General features: G+C 39.8%; 1 protein-coding gene and 1 long non-coding RNA gene across 4 annotated transcripts in view; one reads left to right on the forward strand and one right to left on the reverse strand.

Annotated features, from left to right (window-relative positions):
- Positions 1-1047: 1047 nt before the first annotated feature.
- Positions 1048-4677, forward strand: LOC306806374. Of its 2 annotated transcripts, XR_013775459.1 has the most exons (3): positions 1187-2049; positions 2283-3782; positions 4652-4677. It is a non-coding gene; the product is annotated as an uncharacterized lncRNA (long non-coding RNA). The 2 variants fall into 2 exon arrangements; XR_013775458.1 differs by lacking the exon at positions 4652-4677 and having other exon boundaries at positions 1048-2049; positions 2283-3830.
- The window catches only part of NYAP2 (neuronal tyrosine-phosphorylated phosphoinositide-3-kinase adaptor 2), a 137091-nt gene continuing 124552 nt past the window's right edge, over positions 4658-17196 (reverse strand). The window contains exon 8 of one of the 2 annotated variants that reach the window (XM_079315068.1): positions 4658-5020. In XM_079315068.1, the coding sequence (XP_079171194.1) occupies positions 4793-5020 (228 nt within the window). In that variant the 3' untranslated portion in view covers positions 4658-4792. Of the gene's footprint in view, positions 5021-7332; positions 7779-17196 lie in introns of those variants that run through there. The other variant, XM_079315069.1, reaches the window with a different exon arrangement.

Consider the following 17196-nt stretch of genomic DNA (forward strand, 5'->3'; position numbering starts at 1 on the left):
CAAAACAGAGCTCGTGAGAAAAAGGCTGGACTTTGCTTCAGAGGATGATTCACTCCAAACATCCATGTCCAGCTGGGAGAGCATGAGGAGCATGAAGAGGTAGCAAAGCTCTTCATCCTATATGGGGGCCTTGTCGGTGGGATTGCTGCTGAGGAGAGAGGCTGTGCCTTGGGGAAAGCAGGTGACTCCTGGGACAGGGAAGCACTTGGAAAGCACCTTCTGGATCATTTACAACCTGTCCCAGAATCAGCTCCTGCTGAAGACAACCAAAAGCTTCCCCCTCAGTGCACTTCTGCATCCTGATCCATACAGACAAGGATAAGACCTTTTTTGTATGTTAGAGGCAGCTTTTTTCCATGAAAGAAATGTGGTCTCAGTGCCAGTAAGAGCATTACTGTTTCTTACCAGGTTCTTTATTAACTACTTGCTTGAAACATTTTTAAATTCCAAAAGGCCTTTCTAAAAATATTAGAGGGGATGTCTTCTTAAAAAAGTTGTGGAATTCCTCTGCAAGGGCTGGGTTTTACATCCTAATGGGACTAAAGCTTTCATCTGGAAACAGGAAGATGCTTACTTTTGAGCAGATTTTAGAGAGATTTATGGAGAGTGTCATGGGTCCCTCTCCCATTTGGGGATATTCTGCAAATGGAGATCTTTGAAGGGGGTGTCTTTGAAGTGAGCATCTGCCATCCCAAACTGTGAAAGGTACTTAGGCAAAAATTTATCTGCTCTTCAGAGAAATCTTATCCTAAGGATTTAGTCGAGGATGGCACTCTTGGCATTAGATGCAACGAGGCATGACTTGCAAATACTAACCTATTAAAGCAATTAATTCGTTTCCTCCAACAAATGTGATTAAAAATGTGCCTAGGGAATGCTATAAATATACATCTATGACTTGACTTTTCTTCCCAGGAATCTCTGGCTAATCCTCGTGAATAACCTGTCTCTAAACTTAAACTATCAAATGAAAATGAACAGCCAGATATTTTAAACTATTGCTTTTTATTATAATTACACTGGAGCACAAATAAATAAGCACTAAATTATTGTAAAATATTGTCAATGCACTAAAGAAAGCAGAGTTGATCTTCAAACAACATCTTATTACTTCAGAAGTATCAAAGTACATTTAATTACATCTTACCTAAAAAAATCAAGTACAAAAATGAAAAGAAAATTAATATGTATTTATACTGTGTATATAGAAACGGCTAATAATATATGATTACAGTTAGCCTCTAGCTACTCCTTAGTCCTACACAATCTCAGGCACATACCTGACAATTTCTAATGAAATATAAAAAAAAGCAACATGACATTCAGTTTCAAGATATTGGTAAATGTATTACATTGGAATGAACACAGAATGATTTAATTTTATTTAAAAACCCTGTCATTTAAAAACATAGTGCCATTGTCCACTTAAAAATAAACAACCCAAACCAAAAAACCCCATACTATTTTATACCATTTGCTTTAATTTGTCAAAAGGAGCGATAAAGTAGACATACATTGGCTAATATACGTAAACACATTTTTAGTGCAAGAATAACAAGACCTGTGACTTTACTGTGCTTTCTTGAAATCACAGTGCACCTTACACAAATTGCTACACTATAATGTTCAACTTCAGGAGTTTAAAGCAAAATAAGTGCATACCAAACAATTTCATATATACAGTCTCCATAAGTGTGTGTATATATGTGATCTGTATGTATATACAGATTGCATATTTATACAGACTACAGCTTTAATGACCGTGTGTAACTAAGCACTGTCATTCACCCTGTGACACAGAAGCTGCTGAGACAAGAGGTGATGTAGGAAATGTGTGACAGCCTTGTGGTGGCAGCTCTGGGCAGGACGATGTGCCTTTTACCCGAGCCATGGGGTGGGCCAGCAGTCAGGGGACAGGGCAGTGGCTGTGTCCTGCTCTGCCTCTGTCCCTGACTTTGGAAACTATTCCACCTGAGCCTCACGTCCCTCCTCAATAAAACGGCTCTCGCAAGCATGAGGTTTACTTCACATTTCTAAAGTGCTTTGAAGGTAAGTGCTAAATTATATTTTACTTCTTCATGTTGTTGCACTTTAAAACAAAAAGCCATTGTTTCCATGGGATACAATGGAGGTCTGGAAGCACGTGGGCAGTTATTCAGGAAGGACAACACAAACAACGGTGAGCAATAAAAGCAAAACAAGGAGCTTGCGGTGGGCTAAGTGTACAAGCAAGTCTGCTTAGGACAAGAATGCTTCAATTCCCTGATCATTATTCCTATTAGGTCTTGATATGGAAAGGACACGATGTGAACAAACACTACCAAGGATGGATCTGTTCACACTGGCACTGCCTTCCCCCAGCGGGTGTGCCCGGGGTCTGCGCTGCCAGCGCTGCTCTGGCAGAGCAGCTTCAAAGGAGCTGCTCCGGGAGTAAACCAGTAGGACAAGGACTGGCAGAGCTGGCTGAACGCCGGCTTGCGTTTTGTCACCAGTGACTTTGTGCAGATGAGGGAAAGGGCTGAGCTGAGCGTTTCACACATGGACATGGAAAACTCTTCTCTTGCCACATTACAAGGAAGACAAAGCATGAACACTCGCTGAATAATGAACCTGTTATCTCAACAGATTTCTCATGACCAGCAAGTTGTCTCCTTTCCAGCAGATTCTGTAACTTTGCAAGATCTCTGGAGTTGTTCATCTGCCATGTTATTTCTTTAAAAAACAGAGAATAAGCAAAATAGACAGTTGGTGTCTTTTGGATGTAACCTGTTCAAAGATTCCCTCACAGCCTCTGGGTTTTTTCATGTCCTCTATTTTGTCTGTGAGGGGGTCTTCAAATCTGTATTTCAACTCTGTACTTATTCCATCCATTGTATCTTCATAACACACCAATATTTAACGTATGTGGATATACGTATGCACACATCTATGGGTATATATAGATACATGCATATATACATGTATATGTGTGTACACATATGCATATATACATATACAATAATGCTAATATACATACACACATATAAACACACACTTCATCTTTTACAGAAATCTCAGTTTGGACATCAAAATATACATTAGTTAATTAGTTATAAAATATTAAAAACTTTATTTCAGAGGCTGAAAGGAAACTACTACTGTTAAAACATTACTGAAACTCAAACTTTAGTAATATAGATTACAAAAACCTTCTAAAATTTGTTATTTTTGGTCTTTTTTTGATCAGCAATTACAGCTGTGGCAATGCTGTCAATATAATTTAAAAGAAAAGCCAATATAACAAGAAGTTTCAAACAACACACCTTTTCTTCTTGGCGAATATAACATTAAAATGATTGTTTTAAAGAGGGATTTTTGTACTACCAAATTTCAGACACATAGATAGAAATTTTAATATACAAAATATATGCCATAGATCTTTTTTTCCCCCCTACTCCACCGCAGTACAATTTTCCCTCATCCTCAACAGATCCTTTTGGAAGATATTTCACCGCACAGATTTCACCCTCATAATCAGTATAAGCCATCTCTTTCTCCCGTTAAAACCAGGAGGTCATAATTCTTTGGTCATGACATAATATTCTGTTAAAATGGGTGTAATATAATACAGGACTGCAAGCCAATTCCAGAAGCAGCCAGGAAGAAGAAACAGCATAGCCGGGAGAACACGTTACGCGGGCGTCTGCTTCAAAACCGCATGAAATCAAGAGGGATTTCCCAACAGCCTTTCAAGGGGTCTGAAATCCAGCCCACAGAAACAACACGTGGAAATCTGACACGGCGTAAGTAAGGATGTGCTGCTGGATTTAAATAATAAACATGTAAACATATTTTGTCGCCTTTATTTTCTGGACCGTCGGTAAATGTGGACAGGGACGGCGGCTGCAGTGGCACTGCCTCACCCGCTGAGCGACCGGCTCTCTCCGCCAAGGGCTGCACAATGCTTAGTCACAGTGAACCATGGTCTCTGCTAATCAAAGGAACGACATCAAGGAAGAGATTCTGTCTCAGGCTTTGCTGCAGAAAATTTAGTTCCTTGGCCAAATCATTTTAGCAACTGGTTTACATAAAACTAAGGACAATTTATCTGGTTACCATTATGGGAAAACAGGTGCAGAACAATTAATGCTCTAAATGCAACTTGGGCACCTGCACTAAGCACTTGTATTTTTGGTGCTTGCAGGTTTCCTGTTTCCCACCAGAACTCTCCCCTTTGTCCATCCCACCCCCTAAGCTAAGGACATCTAACAAGTACGACTCTAGTTATCTTCTACAGCCCTAGCACTGAGTTGTTTTGTACATTGTCCTCTCCAACAACACGTACAACCACATGCTTTTGTACAGAGGCCACATCTAGGCAGGTCAGAGAAATAAAACAGTGGCGGCGGGGGTGGGGGTGAACAGTAGAATAGAACATAGAAAATAGGTAATAAAACAGTATAACAGTAACATTATATAGTAAAATTTTCCATAAATTTTTGAATTTTTATATATATATATATTTATATATTTAAACAGTGTATTAGTTTGGGTGTTTTCAATATATTGGTGAAATATTTACATTTTGATATCTTCTGGATCCAAAAAAATCCTGGGTAAATATGTATGCCTTAATCCAGTCGGAAACTTAAATCTCTCTCTCAATTGACAGGTGAGCACTGTACAGATGTGTTCTTTCCTAGGAAGTTCACCACCTGTAGGTAAGTCTTAGGTTAGAGCCTTTGCCTTTTAAAGAAAGCAGGCTACCTGTGCTTAGTGCCACACAGTGGAGAGGGCATCCTCCACAGTCCTGTCAAATTGCAGTGTCCCAGAAAACAGTCTGTTGTTTGGAATAAGGAGGAGGGCTGTACTTCTTGGTCCCAGCATTCTTTTTCCAACTCGGCAAAATAGGCATGCTGTCCTGTTTGCAGAGTCCCTTCTCTGATTTCTGTCGAGCTTTGATCTCTTTGCAGAGGCAACGCTTTTTTTCAATCATGTCCAGCATTGTATGGTCCCCTTGCAACCACTGCATGCACGTCACCTATTGGGGGAGATGGATGAAGAAAAGAAGAGGGGGGGAGAAAAAAAAAGAGGGAAAAACATACAAATAACTGTCTTGGTCAGAGATTAAATATGCTTTTTCTTTGCAAAGTTAGCTTACTCTTATTTGAAACACTCTAATTTTATTAATAAAAATCTTTATGCCAATAACAGAAACAGAGTTAGTCTTTACTTTTAACTACTTCTTTAAGGAAAAAAGAGTAATAGAAGACCCCTGTTTTAACTTCTCCAGAGCACAAAAATCTAATAAAGATAAATGATTTTTGGCTATCTATCACTGGTTGGATTTTAAATGATAGGATAGATCTTAAAAAGGTACATGGATCTTAACAACATCCTTAAGCTGTGGAAATAAAAAATTCTGCACACAGAAACCCATGTTTTATATTGCTTTCCAAATCCAATCTGTCACATTAAAAGCAGGGTGTTAACATTTCTGAGTATCAAGCTAAATATAACTGTTAAATTTTGTTAAAATGATTTATTGAACTCCATGAGTTACATGGATTAACCTATCCTACTCTGTGATATTTCATTAACTGGAAGGCACCAAGAGTTAAGAAACGCCACATTTTCAAGCATGTGGAATACTGGAGAATGTGATTGTGATCCAGAAGGGGAGGTTAGCATATGTTTAGCTGTAAGTACACGTCACAGCCCCTCTGAAGCTGAGAATGTGACTTCATTTGAGTTGAGTGGGGAGTTCACAATTGAAAATGTATCTTCAGAGGCTTTAGACTGGAACAGAAATCACTAATAGTAAACTCTTCTGAAAGGCCTCATTGGTTTTGGATACCTGCAGCTCAGACAACTTCCTCTCAACACTTTGCCAATTTGAAGTGATTCTTGAGTGTCCCCATGTTTATTTCCCAAGAATTAAGGATTTGTGTGTAAGTAAACGCATGATACATTCACGGGGACTGTCCAGGTACATCTCTGCACTTGTCATGAAAATGAACATGTACAGCAATACTTTGGCAGAGTTTGTGTTTGATGAAGGAAATGTATCTTTATTATTAAGGGTATTTGGATACATTTAATAATGTATATGCCTTTCATTCACAAGTCTGAGAATGGCAAGCATGGGCATATACAAATCCCTAGAACTGGGGCCTGGCTTGCCTAGAATCCCCTGTAGAAACTTCCTTGGATCTCAGTAGTTTTTGTGTTCAGCTTGAAGCATATTTAGCATTTATTGATAATAGATTAAGCAAATGTTCAGATTCATAGCGCAAAACAAAGCAAAAGGAATAAATTTAAGAAAGCCTACCAGAAAAAGCAAAAAAAATTATGTTCTCAAACAGAAAAATTAATATAATACAGAAATGTCAGTGTTTTTTTAAATTAAAAAAAAAAAAGAAGCAAAACAGGATAAAAGAATTTTATCACAAAACCAGGCTTACCTTATATACTAGATAGTACTCTGAGTAAAACAAGTTTAAACTATAATATGGATTTCGTTCTTGAATGTTCTTATGAATTATGAGTTACACACATAACTTATCTGCAATGTGTGCTCCTGAAGGGCTGAGCCATTTCTTCGGGAATTCTGCTGTGCCTGCTCTTTTGATTGAGTACTTATTTTTCATTTCAAGCACGATCTAATGTTTACTGTGGTGCAGGTGGGCATGAGGCACAGCGCCTGCCATGGCCATGAGACTTTCTCTCTTTGGGTGCACAAGCTGGTCCCAAACTCTGTCTGAACTGGAGATGCTCCCCTCCCACTCCTCAGCTCCACTCCTCAGATCTTTGCAGAGGCTCTGCCTGACCCAGATTTCCTGCCACTCTGCTCACCAGAGGTGGGTCAGTACTTACACAGAAGTGTCTTCAGCTTGCCTGGGTCCTCCTCCGTGGGGAAGGACAGGGACACAGTCTGCACACAACTCATTACACAAACATCCACCAGCACAGCGGCTTCTGCGCCGGCCTTGACGACAACAGCGCTTGAGCATGGATTTCCTCTCGTGGCCACCTTGTCTTTTACAGCCCACCACATCACAGGCAGAGCTGTGCCAGTGCCAACCCCAGCACGGTGCGCTCCAGCCCCAAGTGTCACAAGCACCGCACGCAGCCCGTGCCAGCCCTGTGAGCGTCACACCGTGAGTGTCACAGCATGAGTGTCACACCCCTGAGTGTCACACCGTGAGTGTCACACCCCTGAGTGTCACACCGTGAGTGCCACACCCGCTCACCGCCGCGCTCACCGCCGTGCTACACGGTGCAGTGCCAACACGGTGCCCCGGGGGACCCAGCTCCTGCAGTCCAGGAGCTGCTTGAGGGGACACAAGCACCATTTGGACATGCTGGTTGCTAAAATGCCAGTTGCAACTTCCCAAAGATAGAAATGGAGTAGCAGAAAGTATCAGTTACACAGACACTCTGCCACCCCCTGCAAAACAGCACCTAAAATATACCCGAGAGTGGGCAGCTCCAAAATCCCCTTTTTATACTGGCCACTGTATTTTTGTTATGGTTAGTGAATCATTTACTGTGAAGAATTTTAATTTTTCCACTTTCCCAGACACATATTTTCAAGTCTACTTGGGATTTTTAATGCTATTCTTGTTTGATGGCTAAGTCCTTCCTATCAGCATCTTCTTAGGTGTAGTGTGCACTTGGCACAACCTTTTCCAGGAACTGCATTCAGTAATGGTGTGTGCAGGAGAAACATGTAGAACTGGGATGGGCAAAGTAATTTGCTAAAATACACCAAGTGACCACATATGATGTTGAAAGGCCTGGGGAAAAAAAAGGCTTTAATATTAAATTAAGCCTAAATACTAAAATGATATTTTTGATAGTTTTTCCCAGTTGTTTAGAGTTTAAGTGCAACAAAATATTAGGAACAAAGATTCATGGTCACTGGAAACTGTGGGATAGACCTGAGAGGAAATCCCCACTGCAGATCAAGGAACTACAATGACAATAACCATGTTGATGATATGAAGTCCCAGAGTGTTAACTAAATTTTCAGTGTGTCCTAGACAAATAACAGGCACTGAGGCTCACAGGCCAGGATTCAACCCAGCTGTTCAATCACAGTAAAAATGTTTGATGACTTCAGTAGGGCTACTGAGGTGTTTAAAGCTAATGTGTTTAACACTGCAGTCTTAGGCCTAATCCTCCCAGTGACTGAACTGATGGCACTCAAACTTAGTTCAGCACTAATTTTTTTCTCATCCTCCCTTCTTTCTGGCTTTGGCTTGCTCCTCTGGTCATGCTGTTAATATCTCTGCTACATCATAGCAAGGAATTTGTTCGGTATGAGGGCCACAAAAAACAATGATGTTACAACCTAATTAATGGAAAAAAGTAGAACATTCAAAACATTTTACAGCTATACAGGTCTCCTGGAAAATATCCCATGGTGCTTGAGGAATGGTGCACATATTGCAGCATGTCAGAGCTTGGCTGTAGATGTGGATGCACACAGACAGGCACAAATTGCATCAGCACTGGAGGTAACAGCCAGCAAGACAGAATACAGGAGAGGAAAACTTAGCTCTGACCAAAGAATCTTGGCTCAAAGCGGGTTCTTACTGAAGAGGGAAGAAAGAGCTAGAAACTAAAGTTAGGATTGGAAGAAGGGACCTCCTGGAGACTCCAGGATGTGTATCAGCTACTATGTTCCATAATATCCTTTGGATTAAAAAATTTGCTGATTACACATCAATTTTTATTTTTGATGGAATTTGTACTCATTAGATTATTCAAGGTATAAGACACCTTTTATAAAATTTTAATTTTAAATCAGAGCAAGAGAGTGAAGAAAAACACCAAGCAAAGGCCCAGAAGTTTGGCCATTCACCAAGAAGGTGTTGAAAGTAGGCTCAATTCCTTGCTCCTAAGCAAGCAGTAAAAGCAGTGTAATATCCAGATGTGTAGGAAGCAGATAGAAATGTGGGGTGGTTGGATAAATTCTCTCTCCTGAATGTGACTGAGCGCAAGAGTAAAACAGGATGTCTGGCAAGTTCTTGGTAAACACACTCACCCTTTGATTCGTCATCTACTTTTCTTCCAAAAATCATCTTGTGTCAAACTTGAACACCAACAACAAAAAGTAAGAAACTCCTTCCACTATACAAAACTGAGCTTTTCCATACAGTTTTAATCACCAACATAGCAATCTTTAGAAGAAACCAGTCTATGTTGCCACCTTACTTTTATTATTTTCTCTCAGTTTTCTGAGTTTTTTTTCCCAAAATATTAGAAGCAAATATTATCAAGATCTTCTATGTACTCTTGGGTTGTATTTCAATAGTGCCATAGAACAAGAAGTAATATTACAAACCCATCTTCAACTAAGATAAAACAACTTTACATATCCTCAAAACAATGCAAAATTAAAATCTTTCAAGGTAAAAAATAGATCCCTTCTGGTGCATGTAATGCTTTATGAAGGTCAAAGAAACAAGCTAGACAAAGTATTTCCCTTCTCTGCAAAGTGAAAATGGTACATTTTTGTGTGTGCCTACACTAGTAGTGGGCCTGACTTCATATCTCATCGGTTTGAAATTTCATATTATTGCAGAAAGATAATTAGCAGTCCCAATGGTTTCCAAATACATGTATTGCTTAAATTAGATTGCCCTGAGCTAGACCACAGAACTGTCTTGGAGCAGAGGTTTGATGGGCAGAGCATGTCCAGTTCAATTGCTCTTAGAAGCCAGGACTTGAAGCCAGAGGTCAGTACAGGCCATAGCTCTCTGCCACCTCAGAATTTACTGGGAAAAGCACATAATCCCAGGAAAACTCAGAGCAGGCTTTGGGGAACAGACAGTGACTCACCCTGCCAGCAAACCCCTGGTGTCACAGTGGGCTATTTCTACTTTCTGTTGCCCTGGCCCTGTCTCTGGCCAGCCCTGGGCACCCCACCACTGACTGCTGGACACTGCTCGCCCTCGCTGTGCTGTGACACTCACCAGCACATCCACTCAAGTGCTCAAAACATGCCTGTTTGAGCCAAGAAAGAGAAATGTAAATGAATGTGGTTCTTTCCTTGTTCTTAACCAGGCAGGATAGTTTGGTTTGAGAGTCATAGTTACTGACAGAAAAAGAATAAAATATTATCCAATTATACAATTAAGTAGCTACTGATGGATGCAACTTTACACACAGGCTAGCTGTGTTGACCAGGTATAGAAAACATCTTGTGTCTTTTTGTGGATCAATATCACATTGTGAGGTCAAACCTCTTGGGCCCTTCATGAACTAGACTACTGCTGTAAGGAACACCAGGCAAAGTGCATCAGGACAGGCTCCAAGCAGGGCTGTGCAAGGCTGAAAACATGAATGACACTGAAAAAAGACAATGTGGTACCTGTAAGTTACATACAAACCAAATGATCCCATGTAGCATAGACTTTCCAAATGAAAAACATGATGGCTGTGAAAAGAAAACTCAATGAGCAGAACTAAAAATATAGAATGAAACATCCTCAACACCAGGCCTGGGACTCTTTTTGTTAGCTGAAAAAAATTTTACTTCTTCATGAGTTACATAAATAGCTACAAAAATACACAAACGGATAATGCTCTCTTCTTAGTAAAAAGCCATTTTGTGCTACAGAAGTCCCTCATATATCCCCTTGCCTCAAGCCAAGCCCTAGGTAACCTTAACCCTGAACACTGGGCAGGCAGGAGACAAGAGGAGAGGAAGTGCCAGGAGCAATTCTGCTCCTCCAGTGTCAGGCCACTGCGGTGAACTGTGGTATGAGGACAAAGTCAGGCTAATTCCCAGTGCTAAGAGGTGTTTCAGGAACCCTGAATCCTGTCATTGAAGGTGCACTATAATTTTTCATGACTGTCTGTGAAAATATGTGCTGCTAAAAATGCTACATGGGAGAAGAAATACCTGAACTATTGTACACAGCTCTATTAGTAGTCACTAAGGTTGAAAATGTTGTCAATTTTCATTCATTTTTGAGGAATTCTTTCTAACATTTGAAGTGGCCACATGATATTTCATGCTCCAGACATGTCTGTGAGCAGGGTGTTCTTTTGTGGTAAGTTCATACTTTTAATGACCTAAAAAACCAATCTTCCACTATAATTTACATGAGGGTTTTAGACAACACCTTAACCCTTCAGCTGTTTCTCCTCATGACATCTTGACTGTTAAATTATTTGCTTGTGTTGTTTTAATGCTGTTGGTTTGTTTGATATGAAGTCAGAAACTCTGGGTGATAGGAGAGCCCCAAAGTTGTATTTCTATAATTTTTTTCCTAATAGGGTAGGTTCCCACTTATTGTGCTGAAATTCCATAGGTTATGGGGCTGAGGAAGTTGCTGTTTGCCTCTGGCCCTCGTGAACATCTCCCTCTCCTGCTGGATGGAGAAGAGGGGATGACCTGAAGAATGAGGAAAACAATATCACACATCACAGCTGCCATATAAAAATATCTTTTCTTTGCCCAACTGCATAACACAGGTAAAATAAAAGCCCAACAGCTGAAGTGAGGCTATAACAAAGTGATCCTAAACTAACACAAAATACAATGAAATAAAAAAAGGCAGCAGGAGGAGATTATTAGAACCATCTCCTGGATCTGTAAGCAAAGGGGTCTCTAACAGTGCAATCTGTGTGCAGTGCTACACATCATTCAGCAGAGCCAAGCATGCTGGTTTGTTTTGGCAGGCTGCAGCAAGTGAAGAAGAAAGGCTTTCTGAAAGCCACTTACCATCCTCTGGGAGGAAAAGGCACTCCCTCCCTCATGCCTGCTCTCAGGCAGGAGTTTCCAACCTCTGTCTCCCATTGACTCTTGATGGCACTTTCTCTGGTGCAGATGGCTCCCAGCCCCCAGGTAGGGTATTTCCACAGGGCAGGTGTGAAATCCCGCTCCTAGAAGGCAGTCCTGTGCCCCGGGGGCAATTTCTGGAGGGCTATGTCAAGCAGCAACAGTGACTTCTCTATCTGATACTTGTCTTGATGTGGAGGTCCTCTTAGCACACGTTCACAAAAGGGGAGTTGTCCAAGGCAGGAAAGAATTCAGCCAGAATCAGTTTTCAGAAAATCTGAGCAGAGAGATCCTCACCCATTTGAAGCCAACAGAATTTGGAATTTACCATCTGACCTCATGGGTCCAATAATTTGACTATAGTTTGCTTAAACAAACAGTAAAAATAACCTCAATAAAAACGATTTAAAATTACTGCAGAAAAGCACTTGGAAAATTATGATGGGCAAGATTTCTTTTGCTAACTGTGAGCATAACCCTTGCCCTGCTGTTGGATGTTACTTCCAATGGCTGCAAAAGTCAGGTAAGTCAGGATGGAACTACAGGCTAAATTTGCAGTCATTCCCCTCTCTCTGACAGAAGTATTCTGGAGGAATGTTGCCACTGAAGACAGCATAATTTGGCCCAGGATAGTTAGTTGTTTGTACAGCTTGGTACTGCTACCCATTCTCCTGTTACTGTCAAATTCAAAACAACAGTTGATTGTTAATAATAATAGAGGTGGTTAAAAGCAACAGTCTGTTCAGGAACACGCAGGATGTGCACGGTGAGCTGTGAAAGCAGACACTCTCCATGCAGTTTGGAGTGCCTGGGAAGGCTCCCTGGGGACAGTGGACAGCAGAACTGCAAATTCCTCTTTAGGAGTGCCTCAAGTGTTTTCTAGAAGCCTTCCTCTGACTCCAGCAGCCACATTAGAATGATCCTGTGCATTTATGTAGTTGCATCACAAGCACAAGTGCACACACAAGGTGTTAAGCACTACACAATCTGTCCTTTCTGACCTTTCACAAATTTTTCTTTTCCAGGGAAACAAGATCAACTTCTATTTTCCCTCTAAGAACATGGGAAAGAATTGCCCCATTGTACTAGTTTTTATTTCAAGAAAATGTGGAGAAGTGAACATTTTGTAATCTTACCCTGTACATATTTAACATTAAAAGCATTCACTGACACCTGCTATTTCAGCCTATGAAATAGCATATGCAACACATTTTAGGGCTCTTATAACATTTGAATTGCTGTGTTTAAGGTTTTGATTTACATTATTCTGAATGTCTAAACTGGAAATATATTTTATTTCAAATTATACTACTACAGAAATAAAATGAAAAGAGTCCCTGTAAGAACTGTAAAACTAGAGTCCTGGATAAACTACACTATCACTCAATGTAATTACATGATGGAGTACTGTAAAAAAACTCTGGACACCTGTTTTCAAACCTAGAAGTCACTAAAAGACTTGACTACATTGTGTTGTGTTCTATGGCCTGACTAATCCACCACTTCAAAATGACTGACAAGATTATTTGGAACTCCAGAAACTCCCAAAGATTCAAGATTATGAGCAATTAATACTTATCCTAAAATTAAATTAGCAGATGATTAGTAAACCTTCAGCACCTCTGGTTCCAGACCTCCAGTTTCATGATTCATTGCTTTTAATTACTAAATGTCACAGTTACTTAATTCAGAATCAGCCCTGCACATACTTCTATGCCTCAAGTTTTCCAGTAGCCCTCAGATTAATGCTGAGGGTACAAATAAAGCAAAATTTAGGTGACAAATTCATTGTTCTGCTTTCCATTTTCATACTGTCAGTCCATTTAGCTATAGATCTTTCTGACCCTGCATTATTATCTTATTTGAAAACATATTCTTTTCATCAAAGCTTTTTTTAAACACCAAACTGCCCAAAATGTACTGCTTGATCACACTCTGTAAATGCTTTCAAAAGAAGAGCCTGTAAATTAACTGATATTGGGGATGCTGTGGAAAATCATGCATCTCAGTGGATCATCACAAAGTGCATTCCTATTGAGATCACTCATTAAAAATCAAAACTTCATCTATGCCTTTGCTAAGGAATAAATGCAGAACTCAAGCAACCCACCATTATACTTTCTGTCATTCACTGCAAAATAGAAAGGAAAATACAATATTGTATTAGGTAAATCACAGGACAAAGACAGACACTTAGAGTTCAGTGATACAGAGATCTGTGTACTGCATTTTGCAGTGCTGCAGCTGCAGGGTAGCACTCTCATGTCCCAGATTTCTTTGGGGAGGTTACTAACCTTCTCTCCAGCATTTCCCCTTGCTGCAGGGTGCTGCTCTGTGCCACAAGTGCCAGTGAACCAGAATTCACACAGCAAGGTGGTTTGACCACCCTGTGTCCCCAAAGGCCACTGCAGCTGGCCCTGCCATGTCTGGGTAGCTGTGCCCACAGCACAACTCACCTGCAGTTAGAGTTACTCTGAGTCATGGCAGCTCTGAAAAACTGCCAGATTCTAAATCTCACAGGGAGATGAGCCCCCCTCTCTGCACTGAGAGTGATGTGGAGCAGTGTGAGCTGCTGTGGGCAAGGCCCTTTCCTCCTCTGGACCCACAGAGTCCCTGGTCTGCTAAAGCTCTCATGCACAGAGGAGCTGAAGGCAGGTGCAGGCTCTGGATGCTGCTCGGACCAAGAAGGGCCCAAAAACAGAATGGAAGAATGAAAGTGAGTAGAACCCAGACCATAACTTTGGATGACCTAAGAACTGCAAAAAACCTGTCCTAAAGTTACAAAAATATGACGTGGGGACACCAAAAATTCCATTAGTTTTCCCATTTTATTGGACCTCATTGTTTCCAAACTATGAAAAAGCACATGACCTTCAGCACTATTTCTATTGAAGTCAGTATGTGAATCCAAGATTTAGCTAACTTTTATTGCTGCAACAGATTAAGAACTTCACCATACCAGTTTTCCAGCAAAGCTCCTAAGTCTATTTCTCCAACACTTTCAAGAAAATGGCCAAAAAAGAATTTTAAAATTAAAGAAATATAAAATTAGCAAAATAATGTATTGAGGAAAAATGATGAAAGTACTGAAATATGCTTTGCTTTAAAGTTGCTTTAATTACAGGAAATTTGAAATATATTCTTACATTTCTCAATTTTTAATAGTGATACTGAGGCAAATATTATTTTCTTAGAGTAAATGCTATTTCTCACATACTGTATGGATTTTATGGAGGGAAAAATGTTCAGGAGAACATGACTTAAAACCAGCACTGAATATTCAGAGATAAACATACTCTTGTTGGTTGTCACAACTTCTTCTTAAAAATATGCAAAAACATTATTAAAAGACAGATATCTCCATTAATAATTTATTTCTAACTCCAATTTGAAGTGCATTTAAACAGCAGTTGCTGAAATTATAAACTATTCTGAGAGTTTCTGAAAAATACAAAGATGTAAGAGCCTGCCTCAGTATGAGTTAGCACGTCTGATGTTACCTCACAGCAACATCATGACATTTGATTTATATCAGGAATAGCTAAACTATACAGCACCCAAATCTAATATAGACATGATTTCCTGGCACACAGGGTGGCTGAGATACAGCAAGTGACTCAGCCTTGCATCAGTGTGCTTTATAAAATGGGATTCATTGAGTTCAGAGATTCCCTGTATCTTGCTTCTGTGTTCTGTTTAAAAGAAATCTCTGAAGGGATGCTGCTGCTGACAGTGTGAGAAGCAGCACTAACACACTAAACCAGGAGCAGCAGCCTCCTCAAGCATGGAGTGACTTGGCAAACTCAGCTTAGCCTATGCCAGCAGCATGGGCTGTGCACAAATGCACATCTCCAGAGCAGGAAGGAAATTTAAATATCCAGCTTAAAAGGAATGGCTATCAACAATGAAGGACAAAGAAAACACTGAGTTTCTTGTTAACCTATAGATACATATCACCTGTAACATAAACAGTAAAAAAGTGCTACTTTTCTCTGATTGTGTTTTAAAGTTTGATGCCAAGTACCATGATCTGACTAATGTTAATTTTAAAAATGCATATTTCTATTGTCTTTTCTCATTTTTATTCTCTTCTATTGTGAATTATACAACTCTGATCAGAAACACCAGACAGTAAATGTGCTTTTCTAGACTGTGAAAAAAGAGAAGGGCCAAAGGAATCCAAGAGTCCACTAAGTGCCACTGACTTTAAAGGCCACCGGCCCATAAACTCCTATTTCAATTAGTGGAATATGTCCTTTCTCCAGTCTAGGTTTTATTGAAGAAAAGTATTCCTTGGACATTCTATTTACAGCTTAGGAGTAAAATGAGAATTTGCTGTTGATGTGTGTGAGGTCAGAATTTAATCCTGTAACTTTAAATAAAAAATGAAAAGGATTTTCTATTATACAATTTTAGTAGGGGTGGAGGGTCTTCCTTACAGTGTATCCCGACAAGGTTCTCAGTATTTCCTGCATTAAGACCTGTGTTCTGAGGGGTTTCTGAGTAGCTGCTGCCACACTGCTGCAGTAACTTGCTGCATGCACACTGAGACTGGTCCAGATGGACAAGCTAGTACAATGATAAAATTAACTGTGAAGGGAGAAAATGTAACACTCATAGGTCTCATAGAGAAACACAGATTATTATCATTATAGCTTCAGTTCAATGGATAACCTAAAGACATGCTCAACTGGAAAAAGTGTATCCATCATACTCCTCACTAACAGAAATATTTTTCTATTTAAGACAAGCCACTGTTTTGCTGCCTCAAGGCCAGAAAGCTGTGTGGTGATTCATTTTACAATGGGCTAATAAATGATTGTTAGCTGTTTTAATAAATGCTTAATCAATTGGCAATTATATGTTACTGCAAAGGGTAAGAGGTTTGACATGCTCCTATAAAATTCACTTATAAATTTGGGCATTTTTATCCATTCCTAATGCTTATTTGCACTGAAGGAACTTTCTTTCCAGCCTAAGGCCCTTCTGTATCCAATATCTATTCATGTAAGATGTTATGGATGTGAGTCACCCCTAGATTGACAGCAAGTCCCTCACATGAATAGAGCTGGGATCTGCAGCACAAAAGTCCAGCTGGTTTAGGGCATTTCTAAACCTTGGAGCACTTGCTCTGCATAAGATATAGACAGCCAAAACTGCACAAACTGAGCTGTTTCCAAAGTTTTTACCTACAGAAAACTGTCAGGAGAAACACCAATATATTTACCATTTTGGATCCGAAAAATTGGAAACCTTAAAAATTAGTAAAAAGAATAATCTTTTAAAGTTATCATTTAAAATACATGACGTTTTTATTTTCATTATTTTAACAAGACAAAATGAGAATAAAATTAGGTTATCAAAAGTGGGTGCTGGCATTCATATTTTTTTTTTCTTGACATACACATAATGTATATGAA

The sequence above is a fragment of the Erithacus rubecula genome, assembly GCF_903797595.1.
Source record: "Erithacus rubecula genome assembly, chromosome: 11".
In the NCBI taxonomy this organism is placed as follows: Eukaryota; Metazoa; Chordata; class Aves; order Passeriformes; family Muscicapidae; genus Erithacus; species Erithacus rubecula.